The sequence below is a fragment of the Chiloscyllium punctatum genome, chromosome 41 (genome assembly GCF_047496795.1).
Source record: "Chiloscyllium punctatum isolate Juve2018m chromosome 41, sChiPun1.3, whole genome shotgun sequence".
Classification (NCBI taxonomy): Eukaryota; Metazoa; Chordata; class Chondrichthyes; order Orectolobiformes; family Hemiscylliidae; genus Chiloscyllium; species Chiloscyllium punctatum.
Genome location: NC_092779.1, coordinates 10,453,422 through 10,480,265, shown reverse-complemented (window position 1 = coordinate 10,480,265; position 26,844 = coordinate 10,453,422). Strand labels below are relative to the sequence as shown.

The window sequence follows — 26,844 nt, the reverse complement described above, 5'->3', positions numbered from 1 at the left end:
GGATTAACTTTGAAATGCTTCTGATTACTGTTTCACTGCTGCCAGATTAGTCCGTAAATAATCATCAGATATAAATGGTACAAAAATAATTTGTGGTAGTCTAGAATTTATTACCAGTCAGCTTTTAGAAAAAGATTCGAGGGCAACTCAATTAGGTGGTTGTGCTGGACATCAATAACCTCTGCTTGTGTGCGCTCAAATCGTTCCGGAAGTCTCCGCAGCTGGTTGTAACCTGCCAGCAGTTTGCGTAAATTACTACTGCAGAATAATCTGACAAGGAAATGCACAATATTGAGTTCAACATTTCTTATCAGTAAAACTCTTAGCTCTGTCAAAAGCAATAAAAAAAACAGAACAATCCTGTAGGTAAGAAAATTCAACATCGGTAAAAGGGAATGAATATGAATATGGACCAATGGTTGTTTTTTCTTTGTCTATTGTGATGGCAATAAAACAGTAAACAAATTAGTACAATTTTGTTAACTGAGCCAAAATGATAGAAGTCATTGTAAAATAATAACATTTTGTACAGCAATGCACAAATAAACAGTTTGCTGGATTTTCTGTATTTATACTCTGTCTTAATAATACCTCATTGGTTAGTATTAAGAGACTTCAAATCTTTTAGACTCCTTTCAGCAGATCTAGTTGTCATCTCGTGGGCATCTTTGACTAATTGGCATCATTTTCTAATACTACCATGGATTTCAGCTGATTATGCAATTATTAACAGTAATCTGGACAGAGGCCAGAAAAGATATGCCCATTGTTGATGGCACTTTTCAATATTCTGTTTGGTCCCTGGGATCATTGATTGATTTAGGGGAAAATACTTCTCATTGGATTCCTATGACACTGTGATTGGATAATGAGAAAACAAATGGAAAATTTTATCTATTATTGATGTGTGTTAATGGCTCTCTTTAACCTTGGGATTGTCACACTCTTCTGAGCTCTACTCTCTCAGTTACCCACAGACACTTGCACCATACTGCCAAGGCATAATCCTTAGTCTTCAGCTCTTTCAGCTTACACGTGTATGGTGATGGAGATCCTACTTTACTCCTCCACATGCAAAGGCTATTACTATACTTGCTGCACATATATGTCTGCATAATTTCTTAGGATTGAATATCCTCAAAACATCAGCAACACTTTAATTGTTTCAGCAAACATCACACATGATCCTGGTGTTAACATGTTTTTATCTGTCTCCGAGCAAGAAATGGGAACATTGATCCCAAGCAGAAGTACTTTCTGCATCTGTTCAGTTATCAAAACCACCCATTTTTCATTTTCACAGCCAACTCAGTTACACCCACTTTTGGTTCCTACTATCAGCTTCTCCTTCTCCTGAGCATACTATCATCAAAGCCTTTGACTCCCTAAATGTTGTTCTCTCACTGGGCTCCATCTCTTTGTCCCATGACCCCGATTGCTGCAATCTCCCATCTTTGACACAAATACCACCTTTTATGACCTATTATCAATTCTGAACACGGGTCATTGAATTCAAAACTCTGCTTTCTCTCCACAAATTCTGCTAGATGAGTTGAGTTTCTCCAATCATTTCTTCTTTTGGTTCATCTTTCTACAGAAACACAGAAGACAGGAGCAGGAGTAGGCCATTTGACTCCTCAAACCTGCTCCGTTATTCAATATGATCCTGGCTAACCATAAATATACTAATCCCACCCTCCTCTCATATCACTTGATCCCTTTAGCAATATCAACAGCTATATCTACCACCTCCTTGAAAACACAATGCTTTAGACTCAACCATTTTCTATGGCAGTAAATTCCAAAGGCTCACCACTCTTTGGATGAAGACATTTCTCATCTCAGTTCTAAAAGGTTTACTCCTTATTCTTACACTCTAAGCTGTGGTTCTGGGCCAAAGGTCTTTGTTTGAAATATTAATTCTGTTTCTCTCCTCAATGCTGCTATGTCCAGAATTTGCTGATTTATTCCACCTTTGGAATATGGTTTGTTCTCCTCCAATGTCTCCTTCCATTAGTACTGATTTCCTAATCCACACTTTCATCTCATCTCAATAATAAATGAACTTAAATTAAAATGCCTTTCACATTCTTTGAAGATTCCAAGAGCTTTGCGATTTTGAATGGATTATTTCTAAAATATAGCTAATTCATCAGAGTGACCAAATGTAAAATGCCATTGAATTTTTTAAAATACTGTTAGTCAATAGCCACAATTCATCCAGATAGTAGCACATTTCAGTTGTCGAAAGACTGTGCACATCATATTTTCAGTATTTGATTTACTTACATAATTTATCAAATACGTTTTTAAATGGGCTTCGGAAGAATTAGTAAATTACTTGTTTTTTTCCTGATACTAGTTATCAGTTTACAGAACTTTCAAATAAAAAATATTTGTTGATTAGCAAGTTACCAGTACTTATCAATAAAAATATGCAGTATGTTACAAATTGTTCTTGTTGACTTTTCTCTTTGTGCTGGCATTACAAGAACCAATGCTTACTTTGCAGGGAGTTCACAAATCTGATTGTGGCTGATGTCCAAGACCTCCAGCTTTTTACCTTCAAACACCCATTCAGGTAAACTATCCAGTTTGTTTCTGCACAAGCAAAACATGTAAAAACATTACTTGAAAAAATATTAAAAACATTTATACTTTCAATAATGCCCGACTTGTAAAAGCTGTTAGTGTTAAGCAATGGTACAGTTTCCTCTAAACATTCAAGTTCCACTCAACAAAATTATCAGTCTAAAATTGGTCTTGCACAGACGTGCTTTGCCTTTGGGAGAAATTCAAGTACTTCTGTCTATATGGCCGACTTCTGCGAGTTGCATATTGATTCTGTTTACCAATGTAAAACTATTTAGCCAGGGAAATCATAAGAATTGATTGTACTAGAGTTCACATGTATTATATCAACTCCAGCCATTAAAATTGAGTTAATACATGAATCTGTGTTGGATCATCATATTTGGAAAGTTTGATGGAAGTGCAACAAAAATAATGATCAAATTGTTATGTTACACTATTATTTTGATACAAGAGTTACTTCGAAGCTGGAGTGAATCTCTAGAAATTAGATCAATAACTGCATGAAATTCAATCTCACCCCTTTCCATTTTAATCTCCAAAAAAAAAGACAAAACTGAAGAGGAATACTTCCTGGAGGGTAACCAATTGCAAGTTACCTACCTTGATACATCCATATAAGTGAGATTGTTAGGTACCGGATAGGCATCAATGTATTCAAGCTCTGAAATGAAGAATAATTCAATTACTTTCTTAGTTTGCTTGAGAGGAAAATCTTTGTATTAATTCAATTTTATGTTTAATATTCTTCTCTTCTGATCTCTGTGGACTACATATCTCCTGGAGACCATCCTCTCCTCAAGCTCCTGCAAATACCAAACCGGACTTGGTCAAGAAGAGACCAAGAATAATGATTACTGTCACTCTGCCGGTGAATCAACACACCGCATTGGTTTTTCCACAAAGCAAAATTTATTTTCTGCTCATGCCTTTCTCGTTATTTATTGAAGTTTTAGATTAGATTACTTACTACTTTCCCCTTCCAATTTATATACTGGCTGGTTTTACTAAGTTTCCTTAAGAGACTTTTGAACAATTATTTTGAACCATCATTATCTTCACCAGAATAACAAGCTACATTGTACTTTCTTCAGAGATAATAATAGATTGGCTGAGATTTGATACACAAATCTACTGGAGATTAGATTGGGGTTGGTGAGACTATGGATTTAAATATGGCTTTTTTCTACTAAGTTAATGCAAAATACTGGATGATGAATGCTAAACTTCATATTGTTTGATTATACTATGTGACCATACAAAAACCTTTCCACTTATTATGACACCATTTCATATCATCAAGCCACTTCCTGTTTATATAATTTCACCTTGCTGCAAGATAGTTCTTTGTGACATCATGGGACAAAATCTTAAAAATGCTCCTTGCTGACCTGAGCCTTAAAAGAATGGATTGGGAAACTGCATTTGTACACCAGTGCCCAGGATTCTGATTCTTGGAACAAAAAGAGCAGAAAAATGGGAAGATGGTAAATCAGGTGCAATGAGCAGCATAGTGGCTCAGTGGTTACCACTGATGTCTCACAGCACCAGGGACCCGGGTTCGATCCCAGCCTCGGGTGACTATTTGCATGGAGTTTGCACATTCTCCCCGTGTCAGCATGGGTTTCCTCCAGGTGCTCCCACAGTCCAAAGGTGTGCAGGTCAGGTGAATTGGCCATGCTAAATTGTCCATAGTGTTAGGTGCATTAGTCAGGGGTAAATATAGGTTAAGGGAATGGGTCTGGGTGGGTTATTCTTCAATGGGCTGGTGTGGACTTGTTGGGCCAAATGGCCTGTTTCTACACTGTAGGAATTCTAATCAAACAATTTACAAAACTTACCCAAAGGTTTCTAAATTCCAGCACAGATCAAGGAGCCTGAAACTTATTGTAAATGATAGTTTTGTGCAAATTAACATGGTTCACATCATGTTGCGCACGGTTCTTTGACATGACATACTCTCTTTTACCAATCTCAAAGAGAAGTGATTCTCAAAGTCAAGTCTTTGGACCGATTTAAAATGCAAGTCATTGATGATAGACAAGGGAATGTGCCAGAACCCTCACCTCTATCATATGTGTGGTTATCATATGTGCGGTATACATAACCAAAGTAACTTTTGCATGTGTGGCATAAGCAATAACAATGTCATTTTATTAACAAAATTTGCATTACCATTACAACATACAAATGCAGGATTAGTGCCAAGTTAAAAATCACACAACACCAGGTTATATTCCAATATGTTTATTTGGATGCATTAGCTTTTGGAGCAATGCTCCATAGGGTGATTGGCAACCACCTGATGAAGGAGCAACGCTCTGAAAGCTAGTGCTTCCAAATAAACCTGTTGGACTATAACCTGGTGTTGTGTGATTTTTTTTACCTTTGTCCACCCCAGTCCAACACAGGCAGCTCCAAACCATGATTAGGGCCAAAAGCAAAGATCAGAAATCAGTTGAATGTGGAGCCCACCAATAGAATGAAGCTATCCAGCTGAGAAATAGGTGACATCTCATTGATGTTTCATCATGACGGTGCCATTCCTCCTATTAACACTGATGAGTCAACTTGTGATGGCAAGCAATAGTGAGTGGAGCACAACTGGTAGGTGATCGTAGAGGTTTTCAATCGAATTAACCACTTTCTACATGAATTGTTGTGAGTAACCACTCAAAACAATCGATGTAGAAAACCAACGTAAATCACTGCATCAATATGACAGGGATGGAATTGCCATTGAATAAGAAAGTGTATGGTTAGATGGAAGGAGATTTGAGCTAAGATGAGGAAGAGTATATGTGAAATGGATAAAATTCATCGACATCCTTCTAAAGTTGAAAAATACTTGAATGCGTATCTTATTTTTATGCTCACAAATAATATTTATGCCGTTGAACTGAATGTCGCGTTTTTAGGTTCAGTGCCATGAAGAATCAACATACCATTTGTTGCAGCATAAAGATTCTTCAGGAAATATCCACTGACTTTAAGGCTGGTTAGGTAGTTTCGTTCACAGTGTATAACCTCAATATTCTCAAATACAGTGCCATCAAGAACAGTCAGTTTATTATCGCGCAGGTCTAGATGAGTAACATGTTGCAAGAAATCCACATTTGCCACGTCCAACTTGGTGATGTGATTGAGTCTAAATTCAATTAGATAAATTTTAACAAAAGAAATCAATATTTCCAAAGAAAGTTTTGACTTGTTACGCTTAGTACTATATTTCGCACAAAGCATCATACAGTACAGATGAGACCCCTCGACCTGTCGAGGCAAAAACAACTCTAAATCTACACTTTCCTGCACTTGTCCCATGGCCTTGAATGTTGTGATATTTCAAGTGCTCACCCAAGTATTTTTCAAAACATGGCAAAGTTTCCAGGCAGTGGATTCCAGAATCCCATCACCCTCTGAAAATATTTTTTCTCCAATTCCCACTAAATGTTCTTCTTTTCAAATTGAAATTGTGCTTTCTTGTTACTGACTCTTTATCAAGAGGGTGGGTGGGAAGGGGGCAGATTCTTTTTATTACCCTGTCCATACTTCTCATAATCTTATTCACATCTAACAGCTTCACCCCCAGTCTTCTTTCTTCGAAAGAAATCAATTTGAGCACATCCAGCCTCTCTTCATAGGTAAAATGCTCCACCCCAGGAAACATTCTGGTGAAACTCCTCTGCACCCCATTCACTGCAATCAAATTGTTCCTATTGTGCAGAGGCCAGAAGAAGTGCACACGGAACACCAGCTGTGGCCGAACCAAAGTTTTGTATTTCTCCAAGATATTCTCCTTGCTCTTGTAGTCTATGCCATGAAAGATAGCCCTGTATACCTTGTTAACTAACCTATCAATCTGTCCTGCCACATTCAGGGGTTGGTGGGTCGCGCTCCAAAATCCCCTGTTCCTTTGAGTTTTAAGTGTTTTGCCATTCATTTAGTACTCTCTTGTCACAGAGTCACAGAGATGTACAGCATGGAAACAGACCCTTCAGTCCAACCCGTCCATGCTGACCACATACCCCAACCCAATCTAGTGTCACCTGCCAGCACCCGGCCCATATTCCCTCCAAACCCTTCCTATTCATATACCTATCCAAATGCCTCTTAAATGTTGCTATTGTACCATCTTCCACCACTTCCTCTGGGAGCTCATTCCATACACTTACCACCCTCTGCGTGAAAAAGTTGCCCCTTAGGTCTCTTTTATATTTTTCCCCTCTCACCCTAAACCTATGCCCTCTAGTTCTGGACTCCGACCCCAGGGAAAAGACTTTGCCTATTTACCCTATCCTTCCCCCTCATATTTTGTAAGCCTCTAGAAGATCACCCCTCAGCCTCCGACACTCCAGGGAAAACAGCCCCAGCCTGTAGCTCAGATCCTCCAACCCTGGCAACATCCTTGTAAATCTTTTCTGAACCCTTTCAAATTTCACAACATCTTTCCGATCGGGAGGAGATCAGAATTGCACGCAATATTCCAACAGTGGCCTAACCAATGTACTGTACAGCAGCAACATGACCTCCCAACTCCTGTACTCAATACTCTGAACAATAAAGGAAAGCATATCAAACACCTTCTTCACTATCCTATCTAGCTGCGGGTCCACTTTCAAGGAGCTATGAACCTGCACTCCAAGGTCTCTTTGTTCAGCAACACACCCTAGGACCTTACTATTAAGTGTACAAGTCCTGCTAAGATTTTCTTTCCCAAAATGCAGTACCTCGCATTTATCTGAATTAAACTCCATCTGCCACTTCTCAGTCCATTGGCCCATCTGGTCAAGATCTTGTTGTAATCTGAGGTGACACTCTTTGCTGTCCACTACACCTCCAACTTTGGTGTCATTTGCAAACTTACTAACTGTATCTCTTATGCTCGCATCCAAATCATTTATGTAAATGACAAATAATAGAGGACCCAGTACCGATCCTTGTGGCACTCCACTGGTCACAGGCCTCCAGTCTGAAAAACAACCCTCCACCACCATCCTCTGTTTTCTATCTTTGAGCCAGTTCTGTATCTAAATGGCTACTTCTCCCTGTACTCCATGAGATCTAACCTTGCTAATCAGTCTCCCATGGGAAACCTTGTCAAACGCCTTAATGAAGTTCATATAGGTCACATCCACTGCTCTGCCCTCATCAATCCTCTTGGTTACTTATTCAAAAAACTCAATCAAACTTGTGAGACATGATTTCGCACAAAGCCATGTTGACTATCCCTAATCAGTCCTTGCCGTTCCAAATACATGTACATCCTTTCCCTCAGAATTCCTTCCAACAACTTGCCCACCGCTTACGTCAGACTCACTGGTCTATAGTTCCCAGGCTTGTCCTTACCACCCTTCTTAAACAGTGGCACCACGTTAGCCAACCTTCAGTCTTCTGGCACCTCACCTGTGACTATTAATGATACAAATATCTCAGCAAGAGACCCAGCAATCACTTCTCTAGCTTCCCACAGAGTTCTAGGTTACAGCTGATCAGGTCCTGGGGATTTATCTACCTTTACACGTTTCAAGACATCCAGCACTTCCTCCTCTTCAATATGGATATTTTGCAAGATATCACCATCTAATTCTCTTCAGTCCATATCTTCCATATACCTTTCCACAGTAAATACCGATGCAAAATACTCATTTAGTATCTCCCCCATTTTCTGTGGCTCCACACAAAGGCCGACTTGCTGATCTTTGAGGAGCCCTATTCTCTCCATAGTTACCCTTTTGTCATAGAGTCATAGAGATGTACAGCATGGAAACAGAGCCTTCGGTCCAACCTGTCTATGCTGACCAGATATCCCAACCCAATCTAGTCCCACCTGCCAGCACCCAGCCCATATCCCTCCAAACCCTTCATATTCATATACCCATCCAAATGCCTCTTAAATGTTGCAATTGTACCAGCCTCCACCACATCCTCTGACAGCTCATTTGATACACGTACCACCCTCTGCGTGAAAAAGCTGTCCCTTAGGTCTCTTTTATATCTTTCCCCTCTCACCCTAAACCTATGCCCTCTATTTCTGGACTCCCCCAACCCAGGGAAAAGACTTTGTCTATTTATCCTATCCATGCTCCTCATAATTTTGTAAACCTCTATAAGGTCACCCCTCAGCCTCCGACACTCCAGGGAAAACAGCCTTAATGTATTTGTAAAAACTCTTTGGATTCTCCTTAATTCTATTTGACAAATCGATCTCATGTTCCCTTTTTGCCCTCCTGATTTCCCTCTTAAGTATACTCCTACTCCCTTTATATTCTTCTAAGGATTCACTTGATCTATCCTGCCTATACCTTACATATGCTTCCTTCTTTTTCTTAACCATTCTCTCAATTTCTTTAGTAATCCAGCATTACCTATACCCACCAGCCTTTCCTTTCACCCTGACAGGAATATACTTTCTCTGGATTCTCGTTATCTCATTTCAGAAGGCTTCCCATTTTCCAGCCGTCCCTTTACCTGCGAACAACTGCCCTCAATGAGCTTTAAAAGTTCTTGCATAATACAGTCAAAATTGGCCTTTCTGCAATTTAGAACTTCAACTTTTAGATCTGGTCTATCCTTTTCCATCATTATTTAAAATTTAATAGAATTATGGTCGCTGGCCCCAAAGTGCTCCCCCACTGACACCTCAGTCACCTGCCCTGCCTTATTTCCCAAGAGTAGGTCAAGTTTTGCACCTTCTCTTGTAGGTACATCCACATACTGAATCAGAAAATTGTCTTGTACACTTAATAAATTTCTCTCCATCTAAACCTTTAACACTATGGCAGTCCCAGTCGATGTTTGGAAAGTTAAAATCTCCTACCATAACTACCCTATTTTTCTTATAGATAACTGAGATCTCCTTACAAGTTTGTTTCTCAATTTCCCTCTGACTATGAGAGGGGTCTATAATACAATCCCAATAAGGTGATCATCCCTTTCTTATTTCTCAGTTCCACCCAAATAACTTCCCTGGATGTATTTCCGGGAATATCCTCCCTCAGCACAGCTGTAATGCTATCCCATATCAAAAATGCCACTCCCCCTCCTCTCTTGCCTCCCTTTCTATCCTTCCTTTAGCAGTTGTATCCTGGAACATTAAGCTGCCAGTCCTGCCCATCCCTGAGCCATGTTTCTGTAATTGCTATGATATCCCAGTCCCATGTTCCTAACCATGCCCTGAGTTCATCTGCCTTCCCTGTTAGGCCCCTTGCATTGAAATAAATGCAGTTTAATTTATTAGTCCTACCTTGTCCCTGACTGCCCTGACTGTTTGACTCGCTTCTGTTCTCAACTGTACCAGTCTCAGATTGATCTCTTTCCTCACTATCTCCCTTGGCTCCCCCCCACCTTACTAATTTAAATCCTCCCGAGCAGCTCTAGCAAATTTCCCTGCCATTATATAAGTCCTCTTCCAATTTAGGTGCAATCCGTCCTTCTTATACAGGTCACTTCTACCCCGAAAAAGATTCCAATGATCCAAAAACATGAATCCTTCTCCCATATACCAGCTCCTCAGCCATGCATTCATCTGCTCTATCCTTCTATTCCTGCCTTCACTAGCTCGTAGCACCGGGAGTAACCCAGATATTACTACTCTCGAGGACCTCCTTTTTAAATTTCTGCCTAACTCTCTGTAATCTCCCTTCAGAATCTCAACCTTTTCCCTTCCTATATCATTCGTTCCAATGTGGACAATGACCTCTTGCTGGCCACTCTCCCCCATGAGAACATTCTGCAATCTCTGAGACATCCTTGATTCTGGCACGAGGGAAGCAACACACCATTCTGTTTTTTCGCTGCTGGCCACAGGAACGTCTGTCTGTACCTTGGACTAGAGAATCCCCTAACACAATTGATCTCTTGGAATCAGATGTACCCTCATTGCATTAGAGCCAGTCTCAATACCAGAAACTTGGCTGTTCGTGCTACGTTCCCCTGAGAATCCATCACCCCCTACATTTTCCAAGACAGCATACCTGTTTGAAATGGGTACATCCACAAAAGACTCCTGCACCAGTTGCCTACCTCTCTTACCTTTCCTGGAGTTAACCCATCTGTGTGACTGTATCTGAGACTTTCCCCCCTTACTATAAATGCCATCCATCACATACTATTGCTGTTGCAAATTTCTCATTGCTTCTAACTGTCTTTCCAACTGAACCATTCAATCTGATAAGATTTGCAGCCAACAGCATTTATGGCAGGTATAGTCTACAGTAACCCTTAAACTCTCTTTAAACGCCCACATCTGACAAGAAGGACATATCACTCTATTAAAAGCCATTTTTGCTCCTACTCAATCTACAGACCCAGAAAATAACACCGTCTTATTCCTCTCCAAACATTGCCCCAGGTTAAATTAATAGTTATGGCTTATATTTTATGTTTAATCAAGAACATATCACTAAAAAGCATATCATCAAGAAAGAACCCACTCTACTACGACTGCAGATTCTCTGTAGGCCACACTTAAAAACAACGATTAACTTATCTGATTCTGTGCTGTGAACTTTGCCCAACAGTTCCTCCAAGATCAGTTGTGAATTTCACTGTTTGTTATTTCTCCCAGATGCACTCCGATGTCCAGCGATACATGAATTCAAGCAGCAAAGACAGTAACTATGCAGGTTCTCTCTCTCTCTCTCCTGCAATGACCTCACCATGTGCTTCCTTTGTCTGTTCTTCTCCCTTTTGAAACTGCTGTTGTTTTGATTTTTTTTCCCCAAAGTTCCAAAACAATGCAACAGCATATAAAATAGTAATTGTTGCTCCTGGAATTCGAGGAAATCACCTCCAGCATCCAAAATACCTCAAAAAAGGAGCAACTGTTACAGCCAGAAATTCTTCCCGTCCTCCATCTCTTGTCTTGCTACTTCCTCCGAAGTGTATTACCTCACACTTATCAGGTTTAAATTTCAAGTGTCACTGATCTGCCAATATCCACCTGTAATCTATGATCTTCTTCCTTACTATCAATCGCAAACATATTTATTATTCTCTTCATTCCAACACCACCACATTCATCCCCTGCATCCCATATTTTCTATATCATTTATATATTTCACAGAACAATAAAGGATCCAGCACTGATCCAAGGTATGTCACTAAACTGTAGCCTCCAGTCACACAAACTGCATTCGACCTTCACCTTCTGCCTCCTACCATTAAATAAATTTGGCTCCACCTTGTCAAGTTACCCTGGATCCTATATGCTTTCACCTTATTTTTCAGTTTCCCTTGTGGAACCTTGTCAAAGGCTTTGCTGAAATCCACAGAAGCTACATCAACTCCCCTACCCTCATTTACACATCTGATCACCTCCTTGATTAATTGAATCAATTTTGTTAGGCATGGTCTCCCTCTGACTAAGATATGCTGATGATCCCTGATCAAACCTTGCCTCTTCCAAGTGGAGATTAATTTTCTCCTTCAGATGTTGCTTACAGAAAGCTAAACAAACAAATATTATTCCATTCAAGGGGAACAATGGAAAAGATGTAATGAATAAATAGAATGAAAAATTATAAAATGAATCTATTTAATGAGCAAGTCTGTGCAAATAACAATGCATTGTAAATTTAGAAATGCAATAAAACAAGATTGCCCTGAAGCGCAGAAAAAGCTCATTTTGCATCAAGGATGAAACAAGAGACAACTTAGGCAGGTGGTAGACCAAGTGCAACATATTGCCAGTGATGGCCAATTAACAAGCCATTGTCCAACTCAACACGCAGCCTGCATCCAAGAGCAGCCTACCGAATCCAAGGACTGGCAGCTCAGCAGCACCACAGGAAGAGCTGACAATTGCCAGACTGCAGTTCTAAACAGTCCAAAATAACAAGTCAGATCATTCTAATAATTTGAGGTAGGCGAACACAAATGTTAGTTACCTTTGTTTTACACAGGCCATGGAAACAGAGTTGTGCGATGAATTCTGTAAATTTATTAACCCAGGTGAATTTGCAAAAAACCTACCTTAAATCCACTTGTTTGATGTGAGGCATTCTCCTCAAACTTTGCAAGCATAATGTCTCAATGTAGTTGCCTGACATACAAAGCTTTTCCACAGCTTTCAGACTCTCCAGAACTACAGGAATGCTTCTGAATTCGTTGAAGGAAAGGCTCAGGTAGTTCAGTTGCACCAGATTCCCCAGCTCCAGAGGAAGAGAACCAAGACAGTTGCCATCCAGTAAAAATGTCTGTAAGCTGATTTGCATAAAGAGAGAAACAAAAAGAGGTGCATCAGTCTTTATATTCTCAAATGTACTTGAAGGTTCCAGCCAAATAAAAAAACAAGAACAGCACATGTTGGAAATCAAAAACTAAATCAGAAATTCCTGGAAAAACTCATCAGGTTTAGCAGAAAATATGCAGAGAAAGCAGAGTTAACATTTCTGGTACAGTGACCCTTCTTCAGAATGGCTCTAGCTTTCTGTTTGTCCCCCTTTAAAAGTAAAATATTACTGGCAATATGGAACAAATTAATACAGTAATGAAAGATAAAAATGTCTTGTATCAAAATTTGCATCAGACTCCAGTACTTACTTGTTCATGTTGCTAACCGCTGAAGGGATAAATTGCAGGGCATTGCAGGAAAGATTGACTTCAGAAAGGGTTGGTATATCACAAATGGCAAGTGGAAATTCTCCCATGTGATTATTGGAAAGATTTAAACTTTTCAGCTTCATGAACCTGCAGCATAAATTTATCAGGAAAAATTTGAAAAATATACAACTGAAACAACAGCTTGACATTGCAGGTCAAAGATCAAATAATAAAGAAATGGATTGATATTATCCAGAACATTTTGTCTTGTGAGTCATTTTTCAAATTTTGCTTCTTTAAAATCTTTGGATGTCCATATAGTACTTACCACTCTTGAGTTCACTTATTTCCAACCACTCATGGAGGTGGAAGTTAGGATGCATTGCCTGTTCACTGAAGTGTCAGCAATAGAAAGCAGCTTATGTAATACTCACTGACTTTTAGCATAAGTCATATTGAAAACAGAAATGATGTTCTTGTGTCAATGAGGTTACTTAGCAAAACAGACTTCTCTGGCAGACATTTTGCAAACTTTTGACAGTCACACATGGACCATATACACACTGGCAGGAAACATGGTTTGGCTAAAATGAACAAGTTAACAACAAAAAAAAAACGACCTACTACAAAAACAAAGATCAGACTCGAGGAAGGTGCTTTATGGGGCTTGACCTTTAAAATTATTTTTCCTGTTTAAATATACAAACACATCTTTTTTTTCATTTTGCACCAGTTGAAGGTGATAAAATTTGTCTTGCAAAGTAAAAAAAGTCCTGAATATCAAAATACATGTGAAAAGTTTTCAATGTATAAGTGAGTGTCTTCATAGGATTCAATGAAACATGCCCTAAGCAGTAAGTACAAATTGAGACAGTATCAAAAGCAATCTTTTGAGACACTTAAGGAAGCAACATCATTATATCTGATTGGAAAAACAAAATCTAAAAGTTTTGACTTTAATTTAAAATGGCAGGCAAATTCTATAGCAATATGAAAAACTCATCGCAATCCAGGAAAGACTCATGCTCACCCTGACCTCCCAAATGGGATGGTTGATAATAACATAGCTGGAACAGCGTACAGACAACCTTTAAGTCTGAAACCAGTTACCGAAAATGAAAAACTACTTCTAAGCAAACTGCACTGAATCAATGGACCCATGATAAACAGCGGAACAGCAACTTTACAAAAGCCTGCAGCTCTCTCATAAATATATTCAAAAATAGCTATAATGTGCAATGCAAGAACAGGATTCTATCTCATTTGGAAAATATTGTGTGATCCCTGTAGAAAAGGTTTGTTAAAATGGCTGACAGAAAGTCTTCACTTAGCAGCTTTTCATTAAAGAAATATTTTTCTGTAATATAGCATGGCTCATTACTGGATCAGTAAATAGCATATAATAACTTGATCCTTAACACCTTTATTTTTGACCAACCTTTTGGTCACTTATACAAGATATCTATGTGGCTCTTTGTCAAATTGTGTCTTACAATACTTCTAATAAATTCCCAGGGATGTAATTATGTTTGAAGCACTTTATAAATTTAATTGAGTCATGGCAAATTATCAATTGACCATAATTTTCAACTCTGCATACTATGTTATTAGAGTTACATGTAACATTTTCAAAACAATAAATAATGTAATGGGACTCTTTTTAAAAGAGGGTAAGCAACGTGATTGTAAAGGTTATTTCACTTTAAAAATAAGCCCTTGCAAATAATATTCTAAAAGTGTACACAGCTAGGATTATAGAGATGCAGGCATCCTTTTTCTCTCAAACAATAAGAATGATTTTGAAATAGAATTTTTGGTGATATACTATTTAAAGCATTAAGTTTATCATTCTTTTTGAGCAAAGCATGAATATCCTCAGTGCTTCAGACTCAATGCAAAAACAAATATGAAAAGGTCACTAATAAATATTTCACAGCAGCTAAAACTGTTCAGTCTAAACATGGTTTACAGCAACACTCGAATAGCACTCTGGTGTACAGTATATTAATTTAACTAGAATTCCATTTGATTCATTAACTGCTTCATCCTGTTCAAGATTCTCAAAACAGATGGCTGGAGATTTTATCTTCCCTTGAACCATAGCATTTCATAATGCAAATTAACCTTCTCTGCCACCATTTCCTTAGAATATCTGAAAATATCCAGCACACCATTCTACACTGATGATTCAGATGCCACCTCTAAATGGGGAGAACAATTTATGTTTCCTTTAAAACTGCTAACTCTACACTGCAATCTTTAATCCATCTCTAAAATGCAACTTTATTATAAAGGAAAAAAGAAAAAAGGTCCAAATAGGGCTATGGTGTGGAGCAAAGTAAAGTGATTCTGGGAACAAAGATTAGATTAGAATATAACTTGGGGAAAGAGCACATCATTTACAAACCAAGATTGATCAAGTAATGTTTCTTTTGAATAGGCAAAACCTAGGAATATATTCACTTAAATTCCTCTGCACTCTTCTACATTTAAAAATCCCTGCAGTTCACGCACATTGCCAAAATCACAATCACACCAAAATACTTTGAGCATCTTTTTCACCTCCTCCTCAAATAAGTGCTGAAACAAATCAATGCCAACATTATAAGGACTCTATTCAACTTCTCAGTTTCATTTAGTTAGTAATACAGCATCTATGTTATTTGCCAGTTCCAAATTACCTATTCATATAAGACTAAACTTTCAGTCTGATCAATGCCTATCCTGAAAAAGTTGGCCAAAATTCACCATCAAGGGAATTATAAAAAGAATAGCCTCTTAGATGGAGCACACAGACACAAAGAAGATAGAAGCAGGGGTAGACCATTCAACACCTCGAGTCTGCTCCACCCTCCATTATGACCATGGTTGATTATTGAGCTCAATACCCTAATCCTTCCTTCCCTACATATCCCTTGATCCCATTAGCCACAACAGCTATATCTACCTCCTTTTTGAAAACACTATGTTTTAGCCTCAACCACTTCCTGTGATAATGAATTCCACAGGCTCACCACTCTCTGGATGAAAGAATTTCACCTCATCTTAGTCCTAAAAGGTTTACATCTTTTCCTTAAACTATGACTCCTGGTTTGAGGGTACCCCATCATCGGGAATATCTTTCCGACATCTAACCTGTTAGAAATTTATACATTTCTATGAAATCATGCCCAACCCCTATTCTTCTAAACTCCTGTGAATACAGTCCTAATGACTCAATCTCTCTTCATACATCAGTCCTACCATCCCAGGAATCAATGTGGTAAACCTTCACTGTACTCCCTCTATAGCAAGAACATCCTTCCTCAGATGACTCTATTACTCTATACGGAGACTAAAACTGCTCACATTCCAGGTAGGGCCTCATCAATGCCGTTTATGATTGTGAGTTCTGTTGCTGTGAAGACTAACATACAATTTGCCTGAAATAAAAACAGAAATTGCTGGAAAATCTCAGCAGGGCTACTTTGCCTTCTTTACTGCCTGTTATACCTATGTGTTTACTTTCAGTGACTGGTGAAAGGAGACCTCCAGGTCTCGTTGAACAACCCTGCTCAAAATTTATAGTTGAAAAATGTGGCGCTGGAAAAACACAGCGGGCCAGGCAGCATCCGAGGAGCAGGAGAATCGACGTTTCAGGCATAAGCCCTTCTTCAGGAATGAGCTGGTGTGCCAAGCGGACTGAGATAAAAAGGTAGGGGGGGAGGGAGTTTGGGGGAGGGGCGCTGGGAATACGGTAGGTGGAAGGAGGTGAGGGTGAGGTTGATAGGCCGGAGTGGGGGTGGGGACGGAGAGGTCAGGAAGAAGATTGCAGGTCAAGAGGGCGGTGCTGAATCCGGGGGTTGAGACCTTATATCAGGCCCAACCCCCAGATTCAGCAGCGCCCTCTTGACCTGCAATCTTCTTCCCAACCTCTCCGCCCCCACCCTCTCTCCGACCTATCACCCTCACCTCCTTCCACCTATTGAATTCCCAGCACCCCTCCCCGCTACCTTTTATCTCAGCCCGCTTGGCACACAAGCCTCATTCCTGAAGAAGGGCTTATGCCCGAAACGTCGATTCTCCTGCTCCTTGGATGCTGCCTGGCCTGCTGTGTTTTTCCAGCACCACATTTTTCAACTCTGGTCTCCAGCATCTGCAGTCCTCACTTTCTCTAAATTTATAGCCAAATAATAATGTATCTTCTTATCTTTTGCTAGGAAAGTGGGTAATGTCACATTTATCCACATTATATTGCATCTGCCATGCATTTGGTCACTCACTGAGCCTGTCAAAAACACTCTGCAACCTCCTCACAGCACACTCTTCCACCCAGCTGTGTCATCTGCAAATTTTGAGATATTACATTTAGTTCCCTCATCCAAGTCATTAACATATCAAGTGAAAGCTGGGATTTTAGTAACAATCCCTGCAGTACCCCACCAGTCACTGCAGAATGCTATTCTCCTCAAGAATGTGCTTTCAGGAGAACATAATTGATGAAAGAACTGGAATTAATGGAGTGCCTTTCAGGGTCTCACAATGCCCCAAATCGCTTCACAGCCAATTACGCATTTCTGAACTGTGGTTGCTGTTGAAATGCATATGAACGTGGTAGCCAATCTATACAAAAAAAGTTCCCACAAACGGCAATTAAATCATTGACCAGAACGCAGTTTTGATGTTGATTAGGGATAACTACTGACTAGGTCACGGGGAGAACTCTGTTGCTTTTTATTTGGAGTAGTCAAGTGGAACACAGAATCCCGAGAATTACTGTGTGGAAACAGGCCCTTCGGCCTAACAAGTCCACACAGACCCTCCAAGGAGCAAGCCATTCAGACCCATTCCCCCACCATATTATCCTATATTTAACCCTGACTAACGCACCTAACCTACACGCCCCTGAACAATTTAGCATGGCCAATTCACCTAACCTGCACATCTTTTGGATTATGGGAGGAAACTGGAGAACCCAGAGGAAACCCATGCAGACATGGGGAGAATGTGCAAACTCTGCTTAGACAAACGCTTGAGGTTGGAATCGAACCCAGGTCTCTGGTGCTGTGAGGCAGCAGTGCAAAACACTGAGCCACTATGCTGCCCACAATTTAAGGCCACAATAGAATCAACAAGAGAACCACCAATAAGACAACAATAGTTACCTAATAAAACCTTATAGCTGTTCACCAGATTTTGATAAGATTGAACAGACTACCTATTAGTAATTCTGATTAAATTAAAAGCTGAAGCAAGAACATAAAAAGTGGCTTGTGAAAATCTAAGATCAAATGCAAATGTCCAGCTTTGATCATAATTAGATAAGAAATAAATGTGCTATCAATTCAGTTCAGTGTTAAATTTATTTCAGTCGATATTCTCTACTTTACATTCCAAAGCACAGCTGCAATCTGTTGGCTCAGAAGAAATTAATGAATAGAATAGGAAGGCAAAATGACTTCTAAAACAGGTATTTGTAAATATGAAAACTATAATTAGCCTTTCAGTAGAAAGTCCTAATGCTAAAGCAAACCAGACAAAACACTGCACCTGAAAGTAAAAATGTTCTGCCAATTGGTGCTGCTGCTTTTTCAGCTTACACTGAACTTTGAGTATGGTTCCTCTAAGTCAATTCCTCAAAAGCACCAAGTTCTCATTGCAGTGGGTACTTACACTTCTTCAATAACAGATTTGGAATTAGGAAAGGATAGCAAATTTGTCTGAGAACAAAGAATGCTTTTAAATCAACAGTCATATTTTTTATAACTGTGCTCTAGAGGGATAGGTGAGTATTGTTTTAATCAAAAGCACTCCATCTAGACGTTCTTTTCCACCTTAGGCACAATAAGTAAATATTAAGAAAAGGATGATGATTTAAGATATTAACAAAACCTTTTAAAGGTACTTTTTAAAAGAAATTAGAAGTAGGTACCTTTGAAGATCATTCAAGCCTCCATTTGCTCCAGGCCCTAAATTCTGCTTGAGGAAATTCTGTTTCAGGTTCAGGTGAGTTAGATCCTGGCTATAAAAAAGGTTACGTGGAAGATTTTCCAAGCTGCAACATGATAAATCCACTGATCCAATTCTCTGGGACACGATCTAAAACAGAACAATAGGCACAAGACATTTTCTTAATTGTTAAACCAAACTTCTTTAACCCAACACATTACACCTTATGGAATAACATCTAAAAGAAAATCCTCAACTGGATGAGGACTGTAAAAGGAGGAGTTTTAAAACGAAACACAATAGTAAGTTAGGGAGCAATGAGTGAACAACAGGGACTTGACTCTGGACATTATAGAACTCATAATTAACAAAATAGCTAAAATGACTGAAGAATAACCTGTAACACTGTTGTAAGGAGCTTTAATTTTTTTTGCTGTAATGGTTCACAAAAGTAACATGGCATTAGATGCATTGCTAATATAATAAGGAACAATCTAAGAATACTGGCCTGGTTTGAACACTTCATTGTGGGACAGATTCAATTAAAGACCACTAGACTAATTTCCAATCTAAAAAGTTATAAGTTAAAATGAACAGCTTACTGTACTGGTCTTTATTTGCTAGAAGATTTAATTTAGCATTTTAACATAATGAAAGAGCTAGATTATGTGCATATGGCTATACTATTTGAATCAGACAGCTGAAAGAGAATCAGGGGATAAGCTCTCAAATAGAGAATTGGTTTGGATGTTGACAAGATTTTATTTACAGTCACTGACCTCAGGAACAAATTGTCATCTCATGCAGATTCAGTGCATGCATTCATAAAAGTGACTTGGTTAAAAGTGACTTTCACAAAAAAGGTAAGTGCAGTAGTAAGGATTGTATGTTATGGTTACTGTAACAAACAAGTTTACTTGCTATGCCTCAAAAGAGCCTATAAAATTGATATGATTCGTCTCCACTCCACACCCAAAATATGGGATCCATTTTTAGCCCCTCATTTCCAACAGATGGGAAAATGGAAGGCTGGCACATGGCAGTGAGATTCATCAGAAACAATGTATGTGTGATTCTATTAACCTTTGCTCATTGAAGGTATAAACCAAAAAATTTGCTTTGGCAGTCAGTCAATTCTTGTCTTTCTCAATGGTTAACTGTCAATGGTTAACTCAATGATTTTTGTCTGCTTTCTCACTTACATTTTATTTTTTAGCTATTAGAAACAAATCAAACAGAGACCAGGAAAATAAGAACACAAAAATAAGATAAGAAAAATGAAAATGAGAAAACAAGCAAGGAAACCATGCAAAAAAAGCAAAGGGAAAAGGAAATTTGAAGAAAATAGTGTACAAGTTCATGTCCTGACAACTGAACGTTGAGCTTTGTTCCAGAAAAGCTTTGAATTATGGAACATGGGAGGGAGAGGGAGAGCGAAGAGAAGTTATTTCTAATGTAACACAAATTACAAGTCAATTCTAGCAGCTTCCATTCAATTTGTGATCGTGATTCTGGTAAGTATTTTTAAATCTGATTTTACTCTTTGATGTCTGGTGATTGATCATGGAAGTGACAACTTAAGAAAAGTTCAAATTCTGAGTCAATCAGAACTGAATAAGGTCTTAACTTCAGTGAAATAAAAGCAAAGTACTGCAGATGCTGGAGATTTACAACATGAACAAAGTATTGAAGAAACTTGGCAGTTCTAGAAATGTCTGTGAAAGAGAAAGAGGATTAACATGGAAATCAAAATGACTATCCTTCAGAATTTTGCTTCAGTCCTCAGCTTGATCTAAGTTAGCAGTGAAATGAGTCAGATTCCAAATCCAGTACAGCAAGAATAAAGTGATTCAATGCTGAGGGTATGCAGATGAATACTATGTTAACACAAAGTTGTGGCTGACTGCAAAATACCCAAAAACACCTCACACTCAAATAATTATCCATATGCAAGTGTCAACTGACACCCAATGCCAACTATGTCAAATGCAAGCAGAAATCAAGCTTGCTACTGAAATGGATTTCAGTCAGGGGGTGGGGGGAGGTGAAACAGTGCACAGTGCATATGCATGCTGTATCAACAGACACGGTCAAAACAAAAATCAGAAAAAACTTACATTCTATCCTTAGATGGTTATGGTTAGACAGATCTAAGCAAAACAGTTGGTGAAAAGAAACAGGTTAGTGGGCAAGGTTGGAGAGTTTGCCATGGTTCTGTTACAAATCATTGGCCAGTGACCTTGGTTGAAAACAGAAGTCTCGAGAACGAAAGAAAACACCATTAAGCTCAGCTGTGAAATGTTCCCTCACAACTTACTGGATAAGTGCAGCAAAAATGGAAAACCGTGGAGAGATTCAAAAATGAAGAACATTTCTTCAGACATGTTACCACAAGTTTGCTGGGGCTGGTGATAGAGAGTTGTCTGAATCACCACTTCATCAACAACAAAGCAGGACAAATGGGGAACGATAGCCAAACCTGCATTTTGGCCAGAAAGCTAAGCAGTCTTGATGTCAGATTTGGAAATTTGACTTTCTCTTGCACATCCCAAAAAAAACTATTACACTGAAAAATTAGAATCTTGAATAAGTGAGACTGTTATTATGGAAATTGCAAAATATCTAACAAAATCAAGTATTTGACACAGTATAAATTCATTCATTAATGTTGATTTAGTTTAGTACAAAATAATATTGTAAGAATGTCAGTCAGCTCTGAAACATTAAATTCTAAGTAGAGAAAGTGTATGCATAAATATCTGAGGGGAGATCAGCTTTAGCTTTTGGACTCTATCCAGATAGCAAAACAGCCATTCAAGATCAGAACCTGTTGCATTTTTTAAAGTACGTACAGTAATCTTATGATTCACATACTCAAATTTTCCTTTATTCCAATTGGAAATCATAATTGCAAATCCTGTTTGATTAAAGAACAGTAGATATATTATGAATTTTATTTTGTAATAATTAAAATTGAGAAGTCTTTACCAACAGAATGTTTCAAATTTGCAGTTTTTTTTGGAAGGAATATAAATGAGAAATCAGAATTACATTTCAACTGTAGAAATAAATGCATAATTTGAAGACATTATTTTGATTTCTTGTGTTTTCTGAACAATCTTTTTATACTTTGTTATAACAAAAACAAGATACAACAGTATGAATGGGAATGCACCATGTAAACCTGTTTTGGGGGGAAAAAATTACTTGGAAGCAGTACAAAGGCAACATTTGAATAAGCAAACAAAGGCACATTGTGTAGAGTGTTCACTCTTAACTTAATCAAGAGGAGTGTATTAATCTATTGCCTAACTGCTCAAAACTTAGCTGTTTCATTAGCATTCCATGCACTGCTTACTAGCATTGAAAAAATGTTGATTTATAAATGTACAAAATAGTTTCATTTTCTTCCCTTTTTTACAATGATTCCTCTGAACACAGATTGTCAACTGAGTCCTGCTTTAGTATAAAATATGCAAGATAAGCAGCTGAACTTTTTCATACCAGACATTGAATAATACCCTTCAAAATAAAGAAACAGTTAAAAGGATTTCTGCTCAAGAACGTCACCATAATTAAATCTTTGCAGGCCAGAGTCTTTTGGGGTAAGTCAAAATAAGCAATATAATGATGACTCAAAAACTATTCACAAACAATCCAGGTCTTTTTCTGCATTTCCAAGGAGAAAATCCAAATTGATTTGTGGTATAAAAATGCACCATAATATTTTCTTTTTATCCATCTTTCCTGAAGATGTAGACTTGTATAATCCCATTTGTGCTGCCTCTGGCATCTCACTCTCATACTCATCTTTGTGTCAGCTAATATCAAAGTGTTTACAGACAGTTTGACCACAAAAGTCATTAGCCAACAGTCTAGTCTTATTCTCACTGACATAAATACATACTGGCACAGGTCACCTGATAAAAATCAGCATTAAGATCTTTGACTTTCCTTATTACAAGGTGCTTACAATACCGTCTTCAGTAACTATTTGGAAAATTAATGGCACCTTCCAATTCAAACCTACCTAGCCTTTGGCTCTCCATTTGACACAGCTTTTCAGCAGTTACTGATTCACTCAACGGCAATCTCATCTCAAACGTTAATGTCTTAGTCCCCAATAAAACCATTACTCTCCCTCAAGCTGGCCTTTCTCCCTAGAATCACCCTCATCACCACTCCCTTAAACCCAAGAGTCACAGACGTGAAAGGTTTAGCTACACATCACCAGATCTGGTTGGGCTTCTTAAAACACAGTTGTGTATAGTTCTTGTCTGCTAAAACTGCTTACCATTCCAGGGTCATCCAGAAATGTAAAGATAACTTTGCTTCTTTTCTCCACACTAAACCAATTTCTTAAACCCTCTTCATCTGCCCCTTCCATCCTGCCTACAGCAAGCATAAGGATTTCACAGCTTATTTTGATATTAACATCAAAGCATTTTGATCAACTGATCAGCCACATCCATTCCTCTCATTACAACATGTAACCAAACTGTTGTTTATGCTTCCACCTGTCCTATCCATACCTTGCACTATATTTTTCAAACAATCTTCATGCCTCTTTCAGTGCAAATCATCCATAAGACACACCTCTGAAACATAATCCTATTCTCACTAAAATTATCACCCAAATTCCCTTCCTGTCTCCCAATTTAGCTAATATTGTAAACTACTCCTTCTTTCCTTTAAATCTGCAGTTACCACTGCCCTTTACAATAAAATAAAACCCTTTACCCTACCATTCTCAGAACCTATAGCCGGATCGTCAACTTTCCTTTTTTCTCCAAGGTCCCTGTACATATTGTTGCTGTCTTTCAAATCCATTCCCATCCTTCTGAGAATTCCTTCTTTAAATCTTTCATCAAATCTCCATGCCGCCACCATGCTGAAAGAGTTTTTAATAGTCATCCATGACATCCTATGCAATTTTATTCAATATAAAATGTCCCACTTTTTCCATCTCAACCTAACATCAGACTTTGTCACAATTGACCGCACCATCCTCCTTCAACACCTCTCAACTGTCAGGCACCTGGGTTGGACTGCTCTCACCTGGTTCTATTATTTTCTTATTACAGCCAGAAAATCACTGACACTGGGTTCTCTTTCAGCTCCAATATAGTTATCACTGCTGTTTACAAGGAAGGATCTATATTTGGCTGGCTCCTATTTCTCATCTATTTGTTATCCCTTAACAACATCACTTCAAGATGCAGAGGTAGTTTTCACATATCAGCTGAGGTGCAGCTCTACCTCACAAATAGTCTCTTGACTTTTCCACCGTTGTTAAAATATCAGACTGCCTGTCTGACATGTAGTACTGGCCAAACAGAATTTTCTCTAATTAAATACGAAGACAGACTCCTTCTCCAAGCTCAGTTCCTTAGCTAACAACTCCATCCCTTTTGTGGCAACAGACTGAAATTGAGTTAGTCTGTTTGCAAGCTTGCTGTTGTAGTGATTGTAACAGGTTTAACCAGCTGGACCTTAGAATATGAGTTCTTTGATTGGAGCTGTTAATTCTGGTCCAATCACGGAGCCCCGACTAACATTTAAAAATGGTGAGTACACAGCATTGCCCTTTGATGTGAAGGGCAGTGCTTGTCACTGGCCACTTGGGTGTTTTCCTATCTTCCTGGTGTTGGCAATTGAATAAAGATTCGTGCACTTTGTGTCTTTCACTGTGTTTCACACCTGCACACACACACCGTGGGTGCTGGGGAGAAAATAAGCACTACCGCACTTAGGCGGTAGTGTGGGGGTTAAAATAGAAAAAAATAAGAAAAATAAATAAATAAATAAACAGGAGTTGGCCCTTTGATAAAAAAAAGAAAAAAAAAATTTTTTTTAAATGGTGAGTACCGCAGTTCGGCAAAAAAAAGAACAGGCGTATCTGATCACACAACATAAAAAAAAGGTGAGTATCAGAGATACTGACACACGTGTGTCTGATTCTGTATGAGGCAGGACTATAGAACATAGAACAATACAGCACAGAACAGGCCCTTCGGCCCACGATGTTGTGCCGAACTTCTATCCTAGATTAAGCACCCATCCATGTACCCATCCAAATGCCGCTTAAAGGTCGCCAATGATTCTGACTCTACCACTCCCACGGGCAGCGCATTCCATGCCCCCACCACTCTCTGGGTAAAGAACCCACCCCTGACATCTCCCCTATACCTTCCACCCTTCACCTTAAATTTATGTCCTCTTGTAACACTCTGTTGTACCCGGGGAAAAAGTTTCTGACTGTCTACTCTATCTATTCCTCTGATCATCTTATAAACCTCTATCAAGTCACCCCTCATCCTTCGCCGTTCCAATGAGAAAAGGCCGAGAACTCTCAACCTATTCTCATACGACCTATTCTCCATTCCAGGCAACATCCTGGTAAATCTCCTCTGCACCCTCTCCAAAGCTTCCACATCTTTCCTAAAGTGAGGCGACCAGAACTGCACACAGTACTCCAACTGTGGCCTAACCAAAGTCCTGTACAGCTGCAACATCACTTCACGACTCTTGAATTCAATCCCTCTGCTAATGAACGATAATACTCCATAGGCCTTCTGACAAACTCTATCCACCTGAGTGGCAACTTTCAAAGATCTATGTACATAGACCCCAAGATCCCTCTGTTCCTCCACCTGACTAAGAACCCTACCATTAACCCTGTATTCCGCATTCTTATTTGTTCTTCCAAAATGGACAACCTCACACTTGGCAGGGTTGAACTCCATCTGCCACTCCTCAGCCCAGCTCTGCAACATATCTAAGTCCCTTTGCAAACGACAAATGCCCTCCTCACTGTCCACAACTCCACCTATCTTCGTATCATCTGCAAATTTACTGACCCACCCTTCGACTCCCTCATCTAAGTTATTAATAAAAATTACAAACAGCAGAGGACCCAGAACTGATCCCTGCGGAACTCCACCTGTAACCGGGCTCAAGGCTGAATATTTACCATCTACCACCACTCTCTGACTTCGACCGGTTAGCCAGTTTTCTATCCAATTGGCCAAATTTCCCTCTATCCCATGCCTCCTGAGTTTCCGCATAAGCCTACCATGGGGAACCTTATCAAATGCCTTACTAAAATCCATGTACACTACATCCACTGCTCTACCCTCATCCACATGCTTGGTCACCTCCTCGAAGAATTCAATAAGACTTGTAAAGCAAGACCTACCCTTCACAAATCCGTGCTGGCTGTCCCTAATCAAGCAGTGCCGTTCCAGATACTCATAAATCCTATCCCTCAGTACCCTTTCCATTACTTTGCCTACCACAGAAGTTAGACAAACTGGCCTGTAATTCCCGGGGTTATCCCTATTCCCTTTTTTGAACAGGGGCACAACATTCGCTACTCTCCAGTCCCCTGGTACCAACCCCGTTGCCAGTGAAGACGAGAAGATCATTGCCAACGGTACTGCAATTTCCTCTCTTGCTTCCCACATAATCCTAGGATATATCCCGTCAGGCCCGGGGGACTTGTCTATCCTCAAGTTGTTCAAAATGTCCAACACATCTTCCTTCCTAACAAGTATCTCTTCTAGCTTAACAGTCCGTTTCACACTCTCCTCTTCAACAATCCGGTCCCTCTCGTTCGTAAATACTGAAGAGAAGTACTTGTTCAAGACCTCTCCTATCTCTTCCGACTCAATACACAGTCTCCCACTACTGTCCTTGATCGGACCTACCCTCGTTCTCGTCATTCTCAGGTTTCTCACATACGCATAAAATGCCTTGGGGTTATCCTTGATCCTATCCGCC

The 26,844-nt window shown here is 39.2% G+C and overlaps 1 protein-coding gene across 1 annotated transcript in view; it reads right to left on the bottom strand.

The window, feature by feature from the left end:
• The window catches only part of LOC140464837 (PH domain leucine-rich repeat-containing protein phosphatase 1-like), a 183,380-nt gene that overhangs the window by 31,445 nt on the left and 125,091 nt on the right, over positions 1–26,844 (bottom strand). The window contains exons 4-10 of the mRNA XM_072560355.1: positions 19,046–19,212; positions 13,135–13,281; positions 12,565–12,795; positions 5,538–5,740; positions 3,196–3,256; positions 2,506–2,601; positions 115–270 (exon numbers count right to left, since the gene is read on the bottom strand). Of these exons, the coding sequence (XP_072416456.1) occupies positions 115–270; positions 2,506–2,601; positions 3,196–3,256; positions 5,538–5,740; positions 12,565–12,795; positions 13,135–13,281; positions 19,046–19,212 (1,061 nt within the window). The remainder of the gene's footprint in view (positions 1–114; positions 271–2,505; positions 2,602–3,195; positions 3,257–5,537; positions 5,741–12,564; positions 12,796–13,134; positions 13,282–19,045; positions 19,213–26,844) is intronic.